This window comes from Thalia democratica, chromosome 7 (genome assembly GCF_965202585.1).
Source record: "Thalia democratica chromosome 7, ktThaDemo2.hap1.1, whole genome shotgun sequence".
NCBI classification, from domain to species: domain Eukaryota; kingdom Metazoa; phylum Chordata; class Thaliacea; order Salpida; family Salpidae; genus Thalia; species Thalia democratica.
Genome location: NC_139171.1, coordinates 19528177 through 19551251, shown reverse-complemented (window position 1 = coordinate 19551251; position 23075 = coordinate 19528177). Strand labels below are relative to the sequence as shown.

Sequence of the window (23075 nt, the reverse complement as noted above, 5' to 3'; positions counted from 1 at the left end):
GTTTTTTGAGACAACCTTCTTGTTTATTTTTTTTTTGAATCGCTCACGAACACTTTATCAAAACTACTATTTACAAGTTTTGTTTGGGTCTTTAATCGAACGTATCCTTTACAAATGCTTTTGTCCATTTCAAATTAAAGGCTTCTGAATATGTAAAAACACAGATTATATTATTTTGATTTTGCTGTACAAAAAATGCTAAAGAAGTTAATAGCAAAGTAGACCAAATCATTTGGTGCAGAAAATGTTCTATAAAACACGTTTTAATAGTAATAAATAATGATTTAATAAAGTGTACGTGGAATAATTCCGAAACAAACCAAACAAGAAGGGTGACTTAAAAAACAACTCATTACTATTTTAAGTAAATTGTGAATAAAAATCAGTATCAACTCAGATATTATATTAAATATTTCTACTTTGAATATGCTTCAAACTATTGTTTTTTTTTTCATTTCTAAATACTCAATAAATAAAATCTAATGTAGTTTTTAATGTAGTTTTTTAATTCTACAATTAATCATCGTTGGAAGAAGTGTTTTGTTGCCTAAAAGGTATTATTTATACATCTATTATGTATACATGTATTATTTATACATCTATATCTTTATTCTTTTAATACATATTTTATTTATACATGTATTATTTATACATCTATCTCTATATTTATCTAACTCTATATTCTATTGTTATAATAGTCTACGAAAAACAAGTATTTTTATGCAGAATATGAGCTAAAATAAATTATTTAAGTGAATATATATTTTTTTTTTACAAAATATTTTTTCAGTATGTTAAGCTTTAAATACGTAACACTTATCATATTCGCATTAAGTAATTTTTTGTAGTAGTATGACGTAGTTTAAAAAAGTCACAATAATTTTTGCAATAGAAATAATTTCAACATTTAAAAGATAGTAGAGTAGCATAATGGATAAATTTTTATCATTAAATAAACAAAATAATGCGTATGCTTGGCTGAAAGAGCGGAGCTTAGATTTGAAAATATTAAATATTAATGACAATGTATCTGTATACAATTTTTTACAAAGTGGGTTAGGAAATTGTGGTATGATATCTTCAATGTCAACACTGGCAATTAACAACGACCTTTACAACAAAGTTGTTCCAAAGGATCAGAACTTTGACATTTACAATTCATCAAAGTTAATGTTTAATCTTTACAAACTAGGCAAACTTTATACTGTAGAGGTTGACAAGAAATTTGATTACTTACTGAAGGAAGTAAACTAAAATGTTGCAAAGGTTTTAACAATAATCTAGTAGGACCATTACTAGAAAAAGCTTTAGTTAATCTACATTTCGATGGAAATTATAAATCAGCAGAAAGTGTACCTGCATATTTTGTTTTGTCAAGCCTGTCAAACAACTTTTTTGAAGAAATTTCAATTGTGTCAAACGACAAAATGTTAGAGTTTAATGAAATTATCTATCATGGTTTTGAAACTAGGTCTCCAATGGTTGTATCTTTTTATAATCCATTACCTGAGAAAGATATATACATTAATCATTACTATAGTTTATTAAAAACTGAAACCGATTCAAAGGAGTTTACACTTTACAACCATCATGGTTCGAAAGTATTTATCAAAATGAAAGATTTTTCTAAAGTTAATATTATTTTTGAAATCTGTTATTTTGAAAACAATATTTTTGGAATACCAGAAATAAAAACTTACAGAACTTTTACTGATAAATGGCAAGTATTAAAAAGCGGTGAAAAAATACATACTGTTGACTACAAGTTATCAGTTGAGGAAGATAAAACGGAAGTTCCACTGAATTTAAATATTAAGCATGATAAGGTAGTAAAACCAATGCTGTTTATTATTACTAAAAATGACAAAATGACAGTGATAGAAGACTCACTTACCCTTCTTTCAGAAAATAATACAATAATAAAGGAAAATAGAAGATCTTTAAGAGCAAATCTAAGACGAGGAAAATACAACATAGTAGTTGCAATGTCAACATTTAACATATTAGAAAGTAATGAAGATTGTAGAAAATATTTAGAAAATAGTGAAATGAATTCTCTTTTCGTTTTGCTGCTTCAAAACGATACATAATTGCAAAATCTTTGAAAAGAGAAACTGATAAAATTGAAAAAGCACTATTTGGATGGCAGGCAACACCTAAGAATGTAAGTTGTTTCGATTTATAGTAAAATGCTTAATGATAACTTCTTAAGGCTACTTTAGCATTAAAAAAGACTTTTTTTAGTCTCAATTTGGTTAGTCTTTCTACATTATGAGCATTTCAAATTTTCCGACTTTTATAAACTAATGCACAATATAATTTTTTTGTTTTTCTTTTATTGTCATGTTATAGATTTTAGTTGGTAAAAAACTTAAATGATGTTTATAATAAATCGTTTAAGTTTCGCATTAAAGCTATTTGTATCTAAAAAGCAATTGAGAAATTAGTCTGCAAATACTTTTAAAATAAAATATTTTAATGAAAAATTTTTTTACAAATTTCGAATTTATTATAGTACTTTTAATTTTTTTATTTTAAATTGCATAAGTTTTACTCGTTTTTTTTTGTTTGGTTATTGGTTTAAATCTTTTAAATGTTTTATTTTATGCGTAGTATAAATTTACTTTATTTTTTATATAAAGTTAGATTATATTTTCCAAAAGTTAGCGATATGTTTTCTTTAAGGATGACTTTAAGCTATTTTGGGTCCTTAATTAGTCGATAGAATGTAAATAGGAGATTGACGAGTAAAAAATAGCCACACTTGTAATGAAGTGCTGCGTTTAATTGCACTATTTATTGTTTTGAACTTTGAATGTGTAGAGCCAGATTATATTGACCATATATGGAAGTGAACTCTTAAAACTTCTAACCACAACCTAATGAGCTAAACAGAACAATGGTTGGTGAGGTGTGAAAAATGCTGACGAAATTCAATATAAAAATAACAAATACAAAAACTTGTACTATAAGTTATGTGTGCTGAGAGAAAGAAATAATTCTAATCTAGAACTTTTTTTGATTGTGCGCTTATTGTAGGTTTTGTTTAAATAGAAAATTAATATTTAAAACTGTATGTTTAATGGCTTCAAAAATTTGAGTTGAAATTAGGTGTTTAATAATTTATTGATCTCTGAAAGTTTTTATTTAAGCTATATTTAATTATTTTAAGTCAATTAAATTAGATTTTTTAGATTAACAGTTCTTTAGTTGTTTCACAGTTTACTGCACTAAAATTTCGTTAATTAATAAGTTTTATTTTGAAATAGAAATTTTCTAAAGTGTTTTTGTGGTTCTTTTTATAATAAATACATTACTGACAGTGTTTGTATGATTTGTATAGAGTAGACTATAATAGCATTTAGTAGTTATAAAATAATAACTTAATAATGTTGAATGATGAGTACCAGTAAATTAAGTGTAAAAACATACAGACTTTACACACTGAATAAATGGAAGCAAAAAATTTTTGGTTACCTACGATTGGGCGATTCTAAAAAAAGACATTTGAAAACCGTTGTTTAGATCCACAAATGTGAAATTTATTCAGAATGAAAAAATCAACTGTTGTTTTATTATTATACATTCTTATTTAACATGATGTCTATGTTAACTACCTGTATTTAACAAAACTTACTAAAAAACTTTGATAAAAAATAATGTTTGTTTCATTAGTTTTTGTGATAGTAAAACTTATTAAGGTATCTTAATAACATTCATTTATATTAAAGGTTTATAATCAATTTTCTTTTTAATTTCAACTAGTTTTCATCGTATTTTCAATTTAAATTAGTTATGCCCGAAAAAATTTGAATTTATTACTATTATTATGAAAGCCATATTGTTATTTGTATGTACAATGATTTGAGAGAAGTATTTTTAAGTTTTGCAATAACTAGTTAGTAATTTTTCTCGTTAATAGAGTAAATTTATTCATTGCTCTATTTATTTGAAGAAATTAATGTGTAACTTTTTGTTAAGCTTTTAAAAAAATTGCAAACTCTAGTCATTCCGATGTACCCTGATGAACTACTAAAACTATTTTATTATCATTGATGAAATTTATACGGTGTAATTTCTAAAGAAAGTGATACCAGCTATCAGAGGTCAACAGAAAATAAACAGGCGGAACATTAAACGGGTAGTTGACCATTAAAAGTTCGCTATCTTGTTAAAAAGAAAGTTGTTATTAATAATATTAAATATAATGCCATTATAAAAGTAAGTGAAAAAAACTAACTAGTAAAAAAAAATACCAACAAGCTGTGCAGAAGGTGACTTTAAAATAAGAAATATATAAAAAATTAACCATTATGTGAAGTTTTCTAAGTCAAAACACCGAACAAATGGTACATGACTATTCAAATTCGGACAATTCAAATTCCGACAGTTCAAACTCTTAATAAAAAATTGGAACGGCTAAAATTAAAAAAGTTATGTATGTTTGTATAAAATAAAAAATGCATACGTCAACCATATCAATATCTATTTTTTAATCACTTAAAAAGAACTAAAAACAGATCATTTTATTTGTAGTCCACTTATCTACAAAAAAAAATAACTTTTTTAATAAATACCAAAAATTATTAATTACAAAAATAAAAACTGTCTTATCTACGTATCAAAACAACCTTGTATGTTAGACAGACTTATACGCTCAACTATAAGTATAAAATAACATAAATTAAGTATCTTTTTTGATAAACTTCTTTGTTCAAACATTTTTTCATTGCTTTAGTCTTTAAGATAATGAAAATTGATAAATCATTTACTATAAGACGAAAAATAACATAATGCTTTAGACTTTAGAGAATCATAATTAAAATTTAAGTTCGAAAAAAAATTGTCCACAAAATAAAAGGTATTAGATATACAGACAAAAAAAACTTTTTCTTTTTATTCTACGTTCTAAGATTGTATTGTTATTTTAGTTTTGCTTAGAACTTATTTGAATTAAATACTGCGTTTTTATTCCGCTCCTTTGTTTAGTAAAATAACTAATAAAAATGATCAACATTGACCTTTTTTGAAATACGGCTCAGAAAAATTTAGATACTTTATAACTATTACTTATATAACTTTTTTGTACTTTATATAACAAATAAAAATTTTAAACATGACATGACTCAAACAAAAACATTTTTATTTAAGAAAAAGGTAAAATCGGTTTCAGCTAACACTTTTGTAAGCAACTAACTTTAAAACTAAATTTTGGTAATTAAATAAGTAGAGGTTTAATGAAAAAATATTTAATTAAAACCAAATAGCATAATTAAGCAAAACTAGTTAGAGAAAGATTAACAGTTTATAATAACATAAACATAAATAATTCAATTATAAATTTAACTAAGATAAGCAAAAGTATAAATATAGAAACAAAACAAATGATGAATATAATATAATTACCAACATACAAAACTCATAACAATTTATAAAATATAGATTTATAAACGTATTGTTGCTTGCTTAAATTAGGTTTAATCGTGATTATAAATAAAGATTCTAAAATAAAATTTTCACTTAATTACTTACTATTTTGTCTTTTAATTAATAATTTACACATAAAACATCAGTACATTCACTTTCGAATAAAATTAATATGTATTTAAATATTAAGCAAGTTGTTGAAATGCAAATCGTGAAAAAAGTTTTTAACCTTTTTATTTATAGCTAATTTAGTTCATAAACTTGTTTGCATTTTTAATTTTCAGTAAAAAATAGTTGTATATTTAATTCTCACATATATTCTTTAGTATTATTTTTATGTGAGTGAAATACTTATAAAATGTTTTGTAATTGTTTAAATTTTTTTTGCAAGATTATTGCTAAAGCAAATGCACATTATAAAACAGAGCTTAGAATAAAAATATTTTTTGTGTATAAAAACGTACTGAAGCATAAAAAGATAAATAAGTTAACATATTTAAACAAAACTACTAATTTGTATATTTAAAAACTACTAATTTTTTTAGTCTAAAAACTACAGTTAGGAAGAAACAGTCTAAATAAAAGTACTAAAACTTTTTAAAACTTTTAGAACTTTTTTTATTATTTTAATTTTGTTATATGTTTATCTTTAACCTTTCAAGTTCTTTTTATAAAAAGCTAACAATAAGAAAACTGCTCTAATTGTTTTTAAAACATTTTTATCATACACAAACACGTATAAATTTTTTTAGTACGTTTGTTTTTATGACTCATACTTTATTTAAAAAACTTTTTATGTTGTACATACAGGAGTTAAAAAAAAACTTGTTTGTTTATAAAACTACAAAGACTCTTATTTGTGATACTTTTAGTAATTTAGTATTAATTAAGATACTTATATAATTGAAAAAAGAGCAAATGAGTTGTTATTGCTTGTAATATTAGATTTAAAAAGAAAACATTTGAAATATTTTCGACGAACAGTTTAGTTATTCTTCAAGAACTTTAATCAATAAAGTATAAAAAGTATTTAAGACTGATTGTTATGATTTTTTCCAAATGCACCAAATTTAAGCTTTTTAACTATTGCAAAACTTACCAACCAAAAAGCAGATAAACTGAAAAGTTTTGATTTTGTAGAGTACTTTTCACTGAAATATGTAGTTTAAGAATAACTTTTACTTCTTGCTAGAAAATCCATGATGAAAAAAACCTTAAAAACCAGGGTTGGCAACTTGAAATCATAAAAAAAAATTAAAATTTATAATTTAATCAAAACTATCCAAGAAAAACCTGGAGTTTCGTACTGTATAAAAAAACTTTAAAATAAGTACATTTAAAACCACAGAATCTAAGTAAATTTTTTTAAAGTTGGTAAATTACAAAACTTTATTTGAGTTAACATTACAGTATCATATTATATTGTTTTTTTGAATTAAGTTAAGTCAAACATTGAGAATTGCAAGAATTAAACCTAGTGGTCAACTCAACACTAATACAAAAAGGACATAATTTTATTAACTTTGAATAATTAGATATGATAACTGTAAAATTTCAAATTAAAAGTTAAAATGTCATTATAGAAATGTTGTAAGCTACAATTATTTTAACTTCTTTGAAATATTTAATATATTTGTATCAGCGTTATCAACAAATCTATGAAAACTCTAGAACAAGCTGAAAAACCTGAAACTTGAATGTTTTGACTAAGAAAGTTGAAACTTAAGAAACCAAAAAAATAACCTGAAATTTTTAAAAATTCAATATGTTTGGTAGTAAAATCTCAATTTGACACAAAAAATCTATCATATGAATGAAAAAAAGTTTTCATCATTAGTATCAATTTATTAAAAAATGCATTCAAAGTAGCTTTACAGTATCTTTTCAATGTACTCATACTATTTAATACAGTTTCTTACCTTAAACTTAACTTTAAACTAAAAATAGACCCAAAAATGTATACTTTTAAAAACCTAGAGGAAATTTTAAAAACCTGAAGAAAATTTGTCAATAACATTTAGCACCCCTGTCATATTTTTTCTTTCATCTATGATCTCGATTGAAGAAAAAACTAGGAAAAAAGTCTTGGCTATAAAATAAAATGCATAAGTTGTTTCCTTATAGTCTAGCTTTTAAAAGACTTAGACCAACATGGCTGATTTGTATTTTTACAAAACTTTTTTAATGGACTTTTAATCATCATTTTTTTATTTTGTAACACAAACATTAATATTTTTGCTATTTATGATTCTTTTAAGTACTTAACTAACCACAGAGTTGGTTTGTCGGTGTAGTTTTTAGTAAACACTTGATTTGGGAATTGAGCTTTAAGATTCTTTAACAATTTGTACTTAATGGGTGTTTGAAAAGTTGGATTTGTTTAGATCCCATTAATCTCTCATGATAAACTGGTTCTTTAATAATCATTGCTTCATGAATGATTTTAAACCTAAAAAATGGGCATTTTCCTTCTTTAAGAAACCCTGCCATAGGATGTGGTCAAGTTTTGAATTTGAGATCTCCTAAATAATCTAGTAAAAAATCAATAACAGTCAATCTTATAATCAGTTTTACTAAATTAAACTTATAATTAGTTAATGTAAATTCACAATTCGATAGCCATATATAAAATTTTACAAGTTTTATCAATATGTTAATGTTCTTTTAAAAAATAACACTAGACCAGGATTGCTATTTGAATTTTATTTTTAAACACAGGACAGCTTTGTTGTTTACGATAATCTTAAAATAGTTTTTGTTTTTTTTATATTCTCAGGACAAGTTTTTTTAAAGTTTGGACTAGATTTAGTTGACTTGGTTTTAAAGTTTTATTATTTGTAACAAATTTTGTTTAAGTATTTGATTTTCAGAATTATTAATAGGTAAAAAAAAAACTATTTAAAATATTTAAAAAAACGTAAGATTATTCTAAAAGTTTCCAAGTTTTCAGGACAACTTTTGGTTGTTTAAACAGTTTTTTGACTCAGAGATTGGCAACCCTGCAAAATATGTAAACAAAATAAAAATCCAATTAGTTTTTGGTAGAATTCTAGATTAAGAATTTATAATTTTTGATATTCTTTTATTTACACAACCATACCAAACTGATCATTCAGTAGTTTGACATTTTCTAGTTTTGAAGTAAGATAAAGTTTTGTCATGTATGTTATTAAACCATTAAATTTAAGTAATAAAGAGTTTAATTTACTAAACTTTATCTTTATTTAGAAATACTGAATCAAAATTAAAGTTTGTAGTTTTTGGTTTCTTTAACATAAATTGTCAATTGTTGTTATAATTTTTAGTCGTTTTGTTTTAAGTTATAAACTTTGTATTTAAAGTTTTGATGATAAGCATGAGTTATTTAAAGTTTATGTATTTAGGCATCAATCTTGTTATTTTTGAAGAATGTAGAGAATATAAATATGATAAATTTACACAAAACTCCAGTTTAATCCCTTTGTAGTTTAAATTTGAAAGTAGTCTTAGTTTTTTATACAAAAATGAATAAATTTTTGAAAACTCATAATTCTTACAACGTGTCTAAATCTATCTGTAATTTTAGCCAGAATAAAAAACCACATTAACAAAAATTAAAACTGTAATAAGGCTAATAAATTGTTAAAAAAGGTGATTTAACATGTTCGTAAATTCAAATTCGTTTATTAATAATTATTTATGTTCACATATTTTTTTGCAACATGTTAAAATGAATTGAAAATAATAGAGATTAAACTGAAATTTTAAAATTGTTCTTCTAAAACTAGATAGGAGAAAGTTTTTATGATGCAGTTATTTCTCAGTTTGAGAAACTTATTACTTCTCGACTGTTTATGGCTTAAATATGTCATTATATTTAACTTAATACAAACGTTTAATAATTATTATCAGTTTAAAAAATGTATCTTATGCATCCTTATTGCTGTTAACTTTAAATTTAGTTTTATTTCATATTAAGGGCACAGAGCGTAGTCCTCTTTTGATTTTTCAAGTTGAATTTTTTTATAAAGTTTATCTGAGCTGTTAGACATTTTTAACCGCTTAAAAAATTTCAAAGTTTTTTTTTAGATATAACCCATCAAAGTTGGTGACCTCAATAGGTGTCTTATGGAAAGCACAAACCAAAAACGCAAATAAAAGACTATTTCATTAAAAATCTATCTTCATCTTCATCTTTTTAACCAATCTTCAAGTTTTTGCCAAAATTGTATTTTTTATAGAAAATTTTATTTTTAATTTAAAAAAGAATGAATGCAGGGATTTTTTAACTTAAAAAAAAATTTAAACTACCTGTTCTTTTTCTAATTTTTAAGGTTTTAAAATTTTTTAAATCATAACATTCAAAATCTTTTAAACTATAAAAGGAATATTTTCTGAAAGTTTGAGGTCTCTAGCTCAAAAAATTAAGGAGAACATAGATTTTTAGTGATTTTTGAATTTCAGAGAAAATTGAACCGAAAAGTTTGTTGTCCATATTTTGTATCTGAAAATTTACAAAAATCACTATATCTGAAAGTTAAATAGCTATTTATATTTTATAAAAACATGCTTGTAGTTTGTACTCTATGCTTCTATATAAAAAACCAATGTTATTTACAGTAAAAAAAAATGCTGACCTACCTATGCCCTTAACAAAGTTTAATTACACGTACTTTACAACTTTGCTTTAAAAAGAATGTAGTATGTATCAGGGTTCCCACTTTACCTAGAATCGTAGAAAAACCTGGAATTTGAAAAGTTTTGAAAAAACCTTAAAAAACCCGGAATTTTGAACCAAAAACCTGGAATTTTTAAGAATGTTGTCATGTTCAGTAGTAAAATTTCAGTTTGACACAAAAAATGTATCATATAGATAAAAAATTTTTGTGATCACCAAAAATTTTTTATTAAAAAACACGTTTTAAGTAGCTTTACAGTACCTTTTTAATCATTCAAAGTTTCTTACTTTAAATTTAACTTTAAACTAAAAATAGATCCAAAAATGTGTACTTTTAAAAACCTGGAAGAAATTTGAAAAACCTGGAAAAATTTTGAAAAAACGAGTGGCAACCCTGTAGAAGTTTACAAAATTGCTTAATTTCCAATGCCTTCATCTGGTACAAATTAATAAAATATCCTTTATAAAACTGCAAAATTTTTCTATATAAATGTACTGAACAACTGTCCTACTTGAACAATCATTTTTGTATGTTTTTTTTTGGTGTTGAGTATCTGTACAGGGTTGAAAAATAACCTGAAAAAACCTGGAGTTTTTAAAAGTTTTTATATGTGTTTAGTAGTAAATTTTTAATTTGACTCAAAGATCTATCATATAGATATAATTTTTGTCATCATCAAAAATTTTTTTATTAAAAAACACATTTTAAGTATCAATAAGATATCTTTTCTATGTCGTTATACTATTTAAAACTGTTTTTAGCTTAAACTTATTATTTTAATAAAAATAGACTCTAAAACGTGTAATTTTAAAAATCAGGAGGAAATTTTGAAATTCTGGATGGAAATTGACAAAAACATTTGGCAACCCTGATATATTCAAAATAAATTATAGGCTACTTATATAGTAATGAAATTTTATTAGGTTTATTCAAAAAAATCTACATTTTTAAATTTAAAAACCAGTGCACAGTCTATTTTTAATTGTTTACTTAAATTGTATATATATATATATATATATTTGTTTCTTTATACAGAGCTAGTTTTAAAGTTATTTCTTATTTAGTTTTTGTGTAACTTAGTTATGAATGTTTAATGGTGAAACTAAACTATTTTATTATTGATAGAAAATTTTATAAAACCAATATTTTTTTCAGTTGAATCTTTGTACATTTTATAAAAATTTAAAACGATCCAATAAATGAAAAGGAAGGTAAGAAATTTATAATGCAAATATATGATTGCAGTTTAAAAAACTAAAGAAACTGTTAATACATTTTCAATTTATGATATGGAAATTTTTATGTCAGTTTTATTTTAAAATATAAAGCATTTAATTAAAAAATTAACACTTAGTAACTTTATATAACAAATATTTTCAGTAAGTTTAATTTTAACATATTTATTCTATCAAAGATGTTAAATAAAAAAACAAGAAGTTAACAACAGGATACTAATTGCAACTAAAATATTTTGCTTTTAAACTTATAAATTTAAGCTTAAGCCCTACTTTAAATCTCAATAATTAAACAACCTATAAATATTTCTTTTTTGTTTTGTTTTTTGTTAAATGCAGCAAAACAACGTAAGGACATAGCAAATTTGCTAGGGAGAACATTGTTAATTATCAAAACATTAAATGTTAAATTTTACAATAAAATTTAAACCAATGAAGTATGTAATTGCACCAAAATATTACAAAGATATAGGACTTGTGTTATTAGTAAACACAATGTTGTTATTGATATCAAACTTGAATATAAATTAGAATTAAACTTAGAAGTAAATTTTTTTTATTGTTGTATGTTTTTTACTTAAGTATAAGGAGATTTTATTTTAAAAGTACTTTGGTTGTTTCAAGTATTTTTGAGTGAGATTTAGCTATTTTATATTTCCCCAATAGTTTAAATTTTGAAACTGTTTTTTACTTAAACTTAGTTTATTATTAAGTTTTATTTATTTAAAGTTATTTATAAAAGTGTAATTAAATTAATAATATTTTTAATAAAAAAAAATATATATTGTTTTGTTATTCATTTGTATAAAATATATATTGTTCAAACCCTCCTTTTTAACTTATATAAAGTAGTCTCAAAAAGAATAAAATATTTATATGAAACATTTTTTTAAATTTAATGGTACGTTTAATTACTATGAGTATAAATAGTAGTTCAAGTGTATCTACATCCATACCTTACAATGTTTTAAAAAGTTTTGTACAATTTGTGTAAATTTTTTAATCAAACATTGTTAAAAACTACTTTAAATTTTTTGTTTTATTTAATTTAACATTTATAGTGGAAAATTCCCTAAGATTTTAATTAAAAATTTTAAATAGATGTATGGCTAAAAACTTCTTGCATTTAATTAAATTTCACTCCCTTTGGGCAACCCTGGTTTTTCTCAAAGTCAAACTTTGAAAGAAATTAAAATTAGTAAATAACATACTAGACAGTAGAAATTATATAACTTGTTCATTTTACTCACGAAAAATGATTGTTTAAATAACAAAATACATATATAAACTAATAAAACGGTTAATTATTAATCTGTTTTATTTTTTTTTACTAAAGATATCAAACATTTACTAACTAATTTGAAATAAAGGTTGTATATTTTAAAGTAATTAAGCAACATTTAGGCCACCTTTGTCAACTTAAGTTAGTTTATCAAGTTAGATCAGTATTAATGTTTTTCAATAGTAATTCAATGAATAGTTTTAAAATAAAAACTTATCAAGTAATACTCCCACGAAGTATATAAGGGTAATATCTCTAAAAATCTTTGAGGCCTTTAACCAAACTGTATATATAAAACATACTGCAAAGTGCTCATCAAGTCTCTCTGTCATTTGTAAAAAAAATATCTATAAAACGCTTTGTTTAAATGGAATTAAGAAGCATTATTCTCAACTAATAACCAACATATCTAATTAAATGCTAATTTTGTAGAAATCCTATCGTTTAAGCCAAGTTAACATATACAATACTCACTTTAAACCAGGTTAAGGCGTTATGTGTAGCTAAGGTTAGTAAGCAAAATTTCATGCTACACATTGGCTAAGTCAGCTAAAATTTATATAAAGTTCATGTAAAAATAACATTTTTGACTAGTTTCACAAAAAAAATAATTTTATTGTTTAGAAAGTAACCTGTAATATTATGAGAAACTGTTTTTAATTTCAATTCATTTGTTAAGTATTGTTAAAAAAGGTTTAATATTCAGGTATAATATAATGTATAATTACAGCTAGTATTTTCATGTGTGTTAAGAATGACTATTATATTAACTTGGATTTCTCTTTAGTAGTAAGTTTTTCAAAAAGATCTTTTATAGTTCAGTCATTAACTACAATAATTTATACTATTTCTATGTTTGTTGTACTATGAGAAACGCTTGTAAGGCATAAAATGAATTTTTAAGTTTTTAATTTTTAAACTTAACTGTAGAACTTTATTAAATTTTTATACCTAATATTTCTAAAACTAATTTTTACTTTCAGAGCAAAAACTTTGCATTTTTGGTATGAATAAAATATTTATTTCAAATTATTACAAGTGAGGATTAAATGATGAATTAGTTTATTTTCTTAGTAATTACATAATGAATAGCATTAATAGCACTCAAAAAATATTTGGCTCTTTAAGTAATTATTTGGTATAATTTACTGTTGCTGTAGTACATATTTCTTTTACAACAATCATTACATATCAGACAAAGCTTCTTACAAGACTTAAAGTAAAGTTAAAAAGAAAGATTAATAAAGAGGGTAGTCATACAACAGCACCCACAATGCTAATTAACTTGAGCTAGTAAGGACAAAATCATAACAACTTATAATAAGTCAGGCAGTTTTTTATTTTCATTATTTCAAATAACTAGGCTAGTTCAAACAATTTTTTTTTAAGTTTAATTTGATTTGAAAAATCAAGTAAGTATTCATGTGTTTTAAATTCTACTGTAGTTGGTTCATGAATGTTTAAAGTAGTCAGGCTTGATTAATAGTTTGATTTTTCTTATTAAAACTATTTTTATATTTTAAAATAATAATTTATTGCCTAAAATCAGTTTATGTTACTCATCAGACTGCAGTTTTTTATTTAATTATTGGCAACCTTGTTATCATTTTAGTAAAATTCAGGCAGATTCTGTTCAGTTTTTAACTTTAGTTATATCAGACAATCTCAGGATACTTTAATGTTATAATAAAATTTACGATATTTAGTTCAAATTAAAACTGTTTTATATTAATAAATAACTTTAGAGTAAGTTTTTTTTGTTCTTTATATCTGATTATTATTTATATCAAATGTGCTAAAATTAAAAAATACTTTATTCAAAAAAAAAGTAACTCTTGAGTTATTACCTATGAATTTCTATTATTATCTTTATTAAAGTATCCTCTATACCTATATCTTAAATTCTATAATCAAGTTAAAATTTGCATCTAGCTTTAAGCTAAAGAATTATTTTCAAATATAACAGCTCTTAGTTATAATGTCTTAAACTCTCATATATATTCTAAAATGAAAAATTAAACAGTCTCTATCAATTTATATATTTTTTTTTTACTAAAGCAAATTTTCATAAGAGAATTTGATATTTTTAGAACTTAACTTAACATATATTCTTTAATTCTCATGTAAGGGCTTTTACTTAAAACAAAACCATATTAGTTATATAGTCGAATTTTTAAGAAGCAAAATAATTGTTTTTATTCAAATAACAATATTTATTAACCTGTTTATTTTTTGCAATTTTTGAAATTTTTTAGTTAACAATTATTCAAAACCTTTCTACAGAAGCTTATAACCTGGTCAGTTTTCAAGTTTAGCAATTTTAAACTATCTCAGGATGCTTGAATATTATAAAACTCAGAGTAGCTTATTTAAGTTAAAACTTTTTCAAGTTATTTTAGAAACTTATATGCAAATTTAATATCTTTTAAATTTAAGTATTATCTATAAACACTAGATTTCTAGGTCTTTAGAAATAAAAAAAACTCTTAAAAATTTAAACCTTTGTAACTCTTAAGTTAATACTAATTATTTCAATTTATCATAAACTGAATCCAACTGTAACTCAAGCAAGATTTTGACTAAAAAAGATAGGAGTTATGTTTATAGGTGTTGATTTCATAGGATTGATATAAAACATATCAAGTGGAAAAATAGTTTCAAAGAAATGATATACAGGTTTTTGAGTTTTAAAGATTTAAGTTATTTTTAATAAAGTTAATGTTAGTACTGATAATGGTTGAATAGCATATATTTTATTTTATTTTTGTTTGTAGAAGTTAATGGTTAAGTGTTTATAAGAGATAAAGAAACCTTAAAAAAATTTATTTAAACTCAAACAACTTTTAGCAAACTAAATTTTTTTTAAAAACTCATCAGTGCCTTAATGTTTATTAAACAAACAAATATATTTATATTATTTACATGGAGTAACTACAATATTTTTTTTACTAACAACTAAACCTTGAACTATAATATAGTTTGTTTAAGAAATTTTTAAAATCTCAGGTCTACAATATATGATATATTTTTATTCTGGTTGCATTACAACTTTATACAAACTATTATTTATATAGCAAATAAATGTTCTAATATCTAATACTTAATTATAATACTTTAGAAAATCAACCCAATTTAAAATTTTAGACAAGATTATTTTATAAAACAGTTATGAACTACCTGAAATTGTAAGTTTTTATCTTTTCATAACTTTTGATGAATTATTTTTAAACTTTAACGAATAGAGTAAAAGAATTATATAGGGATTTGAGCATTTTCAAATTTTTTAGTTAATGTTTTTTTTTTTTTCTTGTGCACTTTTCAGCCACAGAAAGACTGCTGTTTTATTTTAGGCTAATTGCATTATTTTAAAGAAATTTATGAAAAATAAGTCAGTATATAGGGTAAGTTTATTAGATCTGAATAGCTGTAGAATTTTTTTTGTGTTCTTAAACATAATAAATTCTTCGAAAAGTGTTTATAGAGTATTGTAAAGTACTTTTTACGGTTAAGTATTACAATTAGTTAGGAACCTAAACAAAAAAGGTATGTAAATAATTAAGAAAAGTAAGATTTAGTAAAATAACATTATTTTTAAATAATTTTTTGTGTAAATGTTTTATTATTTTTGTTATGTTGAGATGAATAGAGTATTTATGCTTTTTAGCAGGTATATTTTTACTTGATATATTTTATAAAATTAATAAGTATTTAATAATTATAATAACAGATTATTTATATAACAAAAAAAACTTCAAAAAAAATAGTCCATTGGCCTAGGTGCACGAAAAATCTCTTAGTCAAAAACGTGCTATTACCGAAGTTTTAAAACAAAAGGAAAAATCAACAGAAAGAATAATCAAATTAACAAAATAACAAACTAAAAAAGATATGCGAAGTTTACTTTTATTAACAATCAAATTTTTACTAATTTATGTATAAAAGTGTAACCATTATTTACATATTCTAAAACTATTTAAGATTATTTAGTAGTTGTTTCATTATAACAAATATTTAAAAATTTACTTAAGTCTAATTATTATGAAAAAAACACTGTTTACAGATTATATTTAAGAAATCTAAAAGAAAGTATTAGTTATATAACAATTTAATAGTACAATGAACAACGTTTCACCATCAAAAGTACTAAAAAGTACCATGGAAACTTCAAGTAAAAATGATATAAGCAAAAATTTTGATGACAGTATCACTGTGTACAATTTCGAACAAGGTAACTTAGGAAACTGTGGTATGATATCATCAATGTCAATACTGGCAATTAACAAAGATCTATACGACAAAGTTGTACCAACAGGTCAGAACTTTGACATTAACAGTTCATCAAAGGTAATGTTTAATCTTTACAAACTAGGAAAACTACATACTGTAGAGGTTGACAAGAAGTTAGTGACAAAAAATAATAAAATTCTGTACTGCAAAAGTACAAATGATAACTTAGTAGGCCCATTACTAGAAAAAGCTCTTATTCAGTTACATTTTACTGGAAGTTACGAATCAGCAGAAAGTATTCATGCAACCCAAGTTATGTCAAGTTTGACAAACAATTTCTTTGAAGAATTTTATTCGAGTGATAAGAGCTTTGAACTAAATAAACTAATAAATTACTGTTTTAAAAACAAATCTCCAATGGTAGTTGCTTTTAGAAGTCAAATAAAGAAGAACAATATACTAAGTGGTCATTACTACAGTATAATTAAAGTAAACGACGATGAAAATAAGTCTGTTGTTCTATACAATCCACATGGTAAGATTTTATCTGTTCAACTGAAAGACTTAATTAATAAACAATCTGAGTTTGAAATATGTTATTTTAATAACAAGATTTTTGGAATGCCAGAAATAAAAACAAAAGTAGAATTCACTGACAATTGGCAAATATTAGAAAGAAATAAAAAAATGTATTTTGTTTATTATGATTTATTTGTTCAAGAGGAGGATACAGATATTTTAATAAATTTAATTTTCCATAATATAAATGGTAGAACAAATCCAACAATAATAATAACTACCAATGATGACGTAATGAGTGTTGTTAAAAGTTCACAATCTGTTGTTACTGTAAAACACTTGAGACTTCTTTATAATAGAAATTCTTTAAGAACAAGTTTAAAGCGTGGACAATACAGATTAGTAGTGGTTTTGTCAAAATCTAACAAACTAAACAGTTGTGAAAAATGTAGAAATTACTTAGTAAACGGCGGAAAAAAATTTCTTTTTCGAATTGCTGCATCTAAACAATGCTCAGTTGAAAAATCTACCAAGAAAGAAAACGATAAATTAATAAAAAGAATTTATAGTTGGCATTCTAAATTCTTATTAAAAAACATTTTTATCAAAAACAACTTTTTCTACATAGTAAAACACTTTATTACAAGCTTTTTTTAGTTCTTGTGTCAAAAAAAAACTTTTCCTAGCTTTTAAAGGTATTGATTTTCTAGTATGCATTTTTTTAAGTTTGACTTTTTTTTTAAATAATTGTCAATTAATATTTTGTTCAGCTTATGTTTTTCTCTCAAATACTTGTAAGTAACAATTATAAAAACAGATATATTTGCTATTAATTTAGATAGATTATTTCAATTGCAAACTGTATTTACATATATAAAAATTAAACCTACTCATTTTGAGTCTGCAAATTATTTTTTAGAATAGGTTAATTTACTGGCCTTTTTTTTTTTTGAAGTGTCTTAATGAGAATAAACTTAACATATAATGTTGTTGCAACTACTTAAACTAGTGTTTCTTTTTTAATTTCTTTAAATATATTTAAGTTTTTTATTAACTTTACAATATGCAATAGTTATTTATTTTTATTATATTCTAATTTTTTGAAGTATATGCTTTGATACAGTAATATTGGATTGAATATTAAATAAAATTTACTAAAAACCAAGTTATTGTCTTCGTTATTATACATTTCAATTCAAGTTAATGTTTTTTGTTTACTTAACGTTTTATCTGACCTTTGTACTAAAAATTTTACCAGATAGCTTTCAAGGAAAAGATATGATTCACCTAAAACTTGCTAAACAATAGTTAGCAAAAATTATTAAGTTCAAAAAAATGTTTTAATAGAAATTAATCTTTTTCTTAACAATCTATTTAACGTTAGCTTTGATTATACCAATTTGATCATAAGTCCACAAGCCTTTGGTAGACTGAGACTGTTTTAGTTTTAATTAGAACTCATCAGTCAGTCACAACCTTTAAATTATAGATGAAATCTACAGACCGTTTATCATGATTTATCATAAAGAATTTTTATATAAATAATTAGTAATACATATATCATACAAAAATCTAAGACAGGATTCATTCAAAAACATTTTTTTATTAAAGCAAACAACTAATAAAATATATTACATTGTAACTTAAGGTAACATTTCTGAACTTTGTTTAACAATACCAATTGTTCTTTTCTGTAATTATGTTTTAACTTAGTATACTTTCAACCATAGATGGGATCCGACCTTAGACTCAAGGCCAAAACTAAGATCAATGAATAAGGGGATTTACCAAAGAAATTATAAATCTGTTTTCAATATGCACATGACTTCAAATATTGAAATACATAATTCTATAAAAAATATTTTAACTTAAAAATAAGAATAGCTGAAGTAAAAAAAAACATGTAAGTTGTTCAATGATCATTTTTTAAAGCTTATATTGATTTATCATGTTTTAACAGTAAAATTTTACTAAATATGAGTTTAGAATAACATTTTTTTAATTTGATTTTAAAAATTAAAAATATGTTTTAAACTTTTTATAAATGTTTTTTTTTTAAGTTAATTTAGAATTGTTTTCAACTGACTAAAGTTCTCTGTAAAAGTTTTTTTAATAGTTTTGATTATTTTAATAACAAAATCTCATTTTAATAAACATAATTGCTTAATCATCAGAAACATTACAAATTTCTATAAATTTGTATAAAATTTTTTATACAATAAACAAATTATAATCAGATAAGATAGCTTTATACTAAAATGTTAACTTTCTAAAAATTATGTTACCTAAAATTTATAAAAGATAAAAAAAAAATTTTAAAGAAATATCATTACTAAAGTTATGATTTAAGTTTAGGCATTTTCAACTTGACTACATTTACTCTAGGAGCGCATAACCAGTAAATTTTATTAAATAAGTTAGTAAAAATTATAAAATAAGAAGAAAATTATCGTTTTAATAATTTTCTTTTACTATTTTATCACAAGTATTATTTAACTATTTTGTTAAGCATTTTTTACAGAGTTTTGTATTAAAAAAAAACTGGAAAAGTATAGGTTTTTCTTAAGGTAAAGTTCAGGTAGTCATAATATTTTTAATACATTACTTAAAAAAAAAATGGCTTCATAACTCTACATTTATCAACATGTCTGTAAAATACAAACTTTTTTTCAGAAGAAATGTACGTGTAAAAGTGCTTTTAGTAATGACCTACACTTTGTAAAAGCAAGTATGTGTATTATTTCTAAATTAAACTTAGAGAGTTGTAAAATTCTTATACATTATTGAGAGAAATAAAAAAATCTTGACTGTAAGTATAACAACATGTCCCAAAAGTTTGAAATGTTTTTACAAAAAATTATTTGTGTTGGAGCAGTGTTTAGATTTTGTGTCATCTAATTTTGTCCAATGAAAAATCAAACATAAGCATTTAATTAAGTAATTAGACTGTAAGACTGTTGTATATAAAAATATTTACTTTTAATTTAATTAGTATTTTATATTTAAGAAAGTTAATCAAAACTGTAAAGCAGATTAAATTTTACAAAGTATTGTTAAATTATTTTTAATAAGTTTTATAAATAATAATTAATTAAGGTAATAAGAGGATATTTTTTACAATAGTTGAGACCAAAGAGGAGTAAGATAGTTTTTTAACAAATAGTTGAAAATTAAGGTTTTCAATTTGAATATAGGTAAGTTTTTACAATCACTTTGTGCTTAAATTAATTTTTAACATTGAAGGGAACAAAGTCAGAGAGTTACTCCATTTCTTATTAAAGTCCGTGGCACAAATTATAATAACTAAAGTAGGCTATTTCGTTGAAAATATTTTTCCTCATAAAGTTTTTAAGCAATCATTCTTATGAATTCTTAGTTTACATTGACTTATCAATAAAAAGCCCAGTTCTAGGGTTTAAAAAATTTGTATAAATTCACTTAAAAAAACCATATGATTATTTTTTACTAGTTGGTTATAAAATGTTTATTTTTTAAATGTTTTGTAATTTTTACTATTTGTTTTATTTTTAGTAAAAGGAACATTTCCTAAAAGTTTGCATTTATTTTCTTTAGAAATAAGAAGAGGATTAATTTGTAATATATTTATTTGATCTATATTAAATTTGATTGAAAGTTTGTATCATTGTAAGTTCTTCTTGTATCGTCTTCATTGTAAGTTTGTATCAGAAACTTATTACTAAACTAAATCTCAAAGTTATACTTAATTACAACTCAAGTGTTCAGTGGAAAACATTTTTTAATGTATACTTTCAGTCTTCATACAAGAGCTTATGCTAATTTTGATTAAAAAAGAATATTGAACCCCTTTTCTTGTCGCCATAACATAAGATCTTATATAAAACCTAAATAAAAAGTATTAGTAAGTTTTCATAAATCACTAAGTGTATAATTAACTTTTTCTTAAACTACATCTTTCTTTAGATATCATGTCAAAGTTTATTATTATGATTTTTTTAAGCCTTTATATACTCTTTTGTTCAGCTTGTACTCTTACTAACTTTTTTTTAGTTTCTAATGTTCTAAGCATGCTTTTTGGCATTGTAAAAAAAACTTAAAAACTTTTGTGCATTTGATTCACATCAAAGTATATTTTAAATCTTTTGTTATTTTACCAAGGGGAGATTAGGTTTTATTTCACAGTAACTTTTATAAAACTAAACTTTGGAAAAAAATCTTGTTATATTTCTGTTTATTTTTAGAAACGTTTTAGTTATAAAATTACTTATTGAATTGTTAAGGTCTTATTGAGTAATCTTTTTTTTCAAAAGTTAGTAAAATTTTTTAAACTCACAAATATGCTACTCTTTACTGTTTTAAAAAATCAAAGTAAGTTTTGAAATACAAGTGAATTAAACACCTTAATGACCTCTAATTATTTTTTGGCAGGTATCAATTTGCTGAAATCTGCCTTAAACAAACCTTGAAACATCAAAAATTTTGACTTATGCTTTTTAAGTTGCAATTTTATTATTCTGAAATAATCACCTAATAATTTTACTTCTTTCTAGACCTTGATTTTGTATCTCAACTTTTCCTTCTTAAAAAACAGTAAAACTTGTTTTCAAATGTTTTTATACTTCTTGTAAGTTTATAATCTAATACTTTTCATTATCAAACTCATACCTAATTAGGAATATTTAAACATATTTATACTTTTAGATTTATACCTTTTTATCTTTAAGAGCATTAAATATCAAACATTTTAGATTTATATCTTTTTATTTTTAAAGCAAATATCAAACATAGTCACTGCCTCTTTTTTACAAGAGTTCAAAAGCTTCAAGAAAAAGGAACGCCTGGAAGAAATGGCTGAAGTTGAGTATTATGTTTAGTTTTAACTCTTCCTGGTTAATTTAGAGTTATTTTTATTTTACAGAACATTTGTAATGTGCTTTTTTTCTTTTTGAGAAGTATTTTATGAGTAAAAATATATTGTTATATTTTTTGAAGTAAAATTTTAAAATTTACAGCTGGGTGTATGCACTATCATGAAAAAATAAGAAATCATTATTGCAAATTGCAAGATTATTAATAACTTTGCTCAATACAGTTTAACTTTATACATGAAATTGTTCTACAATTAATGTAGTATATAGAGTAAAAGTGGAAAAAGTAGACATATGTTTTGCTAAGTTGAAAGAAACAATTTTTTTTAGGTTTACTATCCTTTTTACATCTCAATAGCTAATAAAAAAACTCATGTTTTAAACAGTTGTGATTTTTTTTCTCCCTAAAAATATTCAATAAAATTATAGTATGTAAATTTTTATACAAATTTTATAGATCACAATAAATCTTGTCATACTAACTTATAATAATTAATTTTTTTACACATATGACAGGATTGGAAAAAAACCTGTAGTTTTACAATTTAAGCTAAAAAAATCTGGAACTTAAAACAAAAACCACTAAAAAACCTTGAATTTTGAACAAAAATATCTGAAAAACGAGGAAAAACAGAATTTTTTAACAATTTTTACATATTAAATAGTAAAGTTTATTTTGACACAAAAAATCTACCATATTGTTAAAATTTTTTTGTCATCATCATAGTTCTTTATATTAAAAACTGACCTTAAAAGGCTTTACAGTATCTTTTCAATGTTGTTATACAACTCAGCACAGTTTTTTATCTTAAGCTAAGCTTTAAAGCAAAAATAGACCTAAAAATATGTACTTAAAAAAACCTTTAAGAAATTCAGAAAA

General features: G+C 23.0%; 1 protein-coding gene across 1 annotated transcript; it reads left to right on the top strand.

The window, feature by feature from the left end:
* Positions 1–16718: 16718 nt before the first annotated feature.
* Positions 16719–22201, top strand: LOC145841161 (calpain-12-like). The gene is made up of 2 exons (XM_082948532.1): positions 16719–17364; positions 22116–22201. Exons 1-2 carry the CDS (start codon positions 16719–16721, stop codon positions 22199–22201), a joined length of 732 nt encoding a protein of 243 aa, XP_082804658.1.
* Positions 22202–23075: the final 874 nt, after the last annotated feature.

Coding starts and splice junctions, on each gene's coding strand:
- LOC145841161 (XM_082948532.1), top strand. CDS start 16,719: ATGAACAACGTTTCACCATCAAAAGTACTAAAAAGTACCATGGAAACT. Junction 17,365..22,115: donor TGTTCTATACAATCCACATG/GTAAGATTTTAT, acceptor TATCAAACATAG/TCACTGCCTCTTTTTTACAA.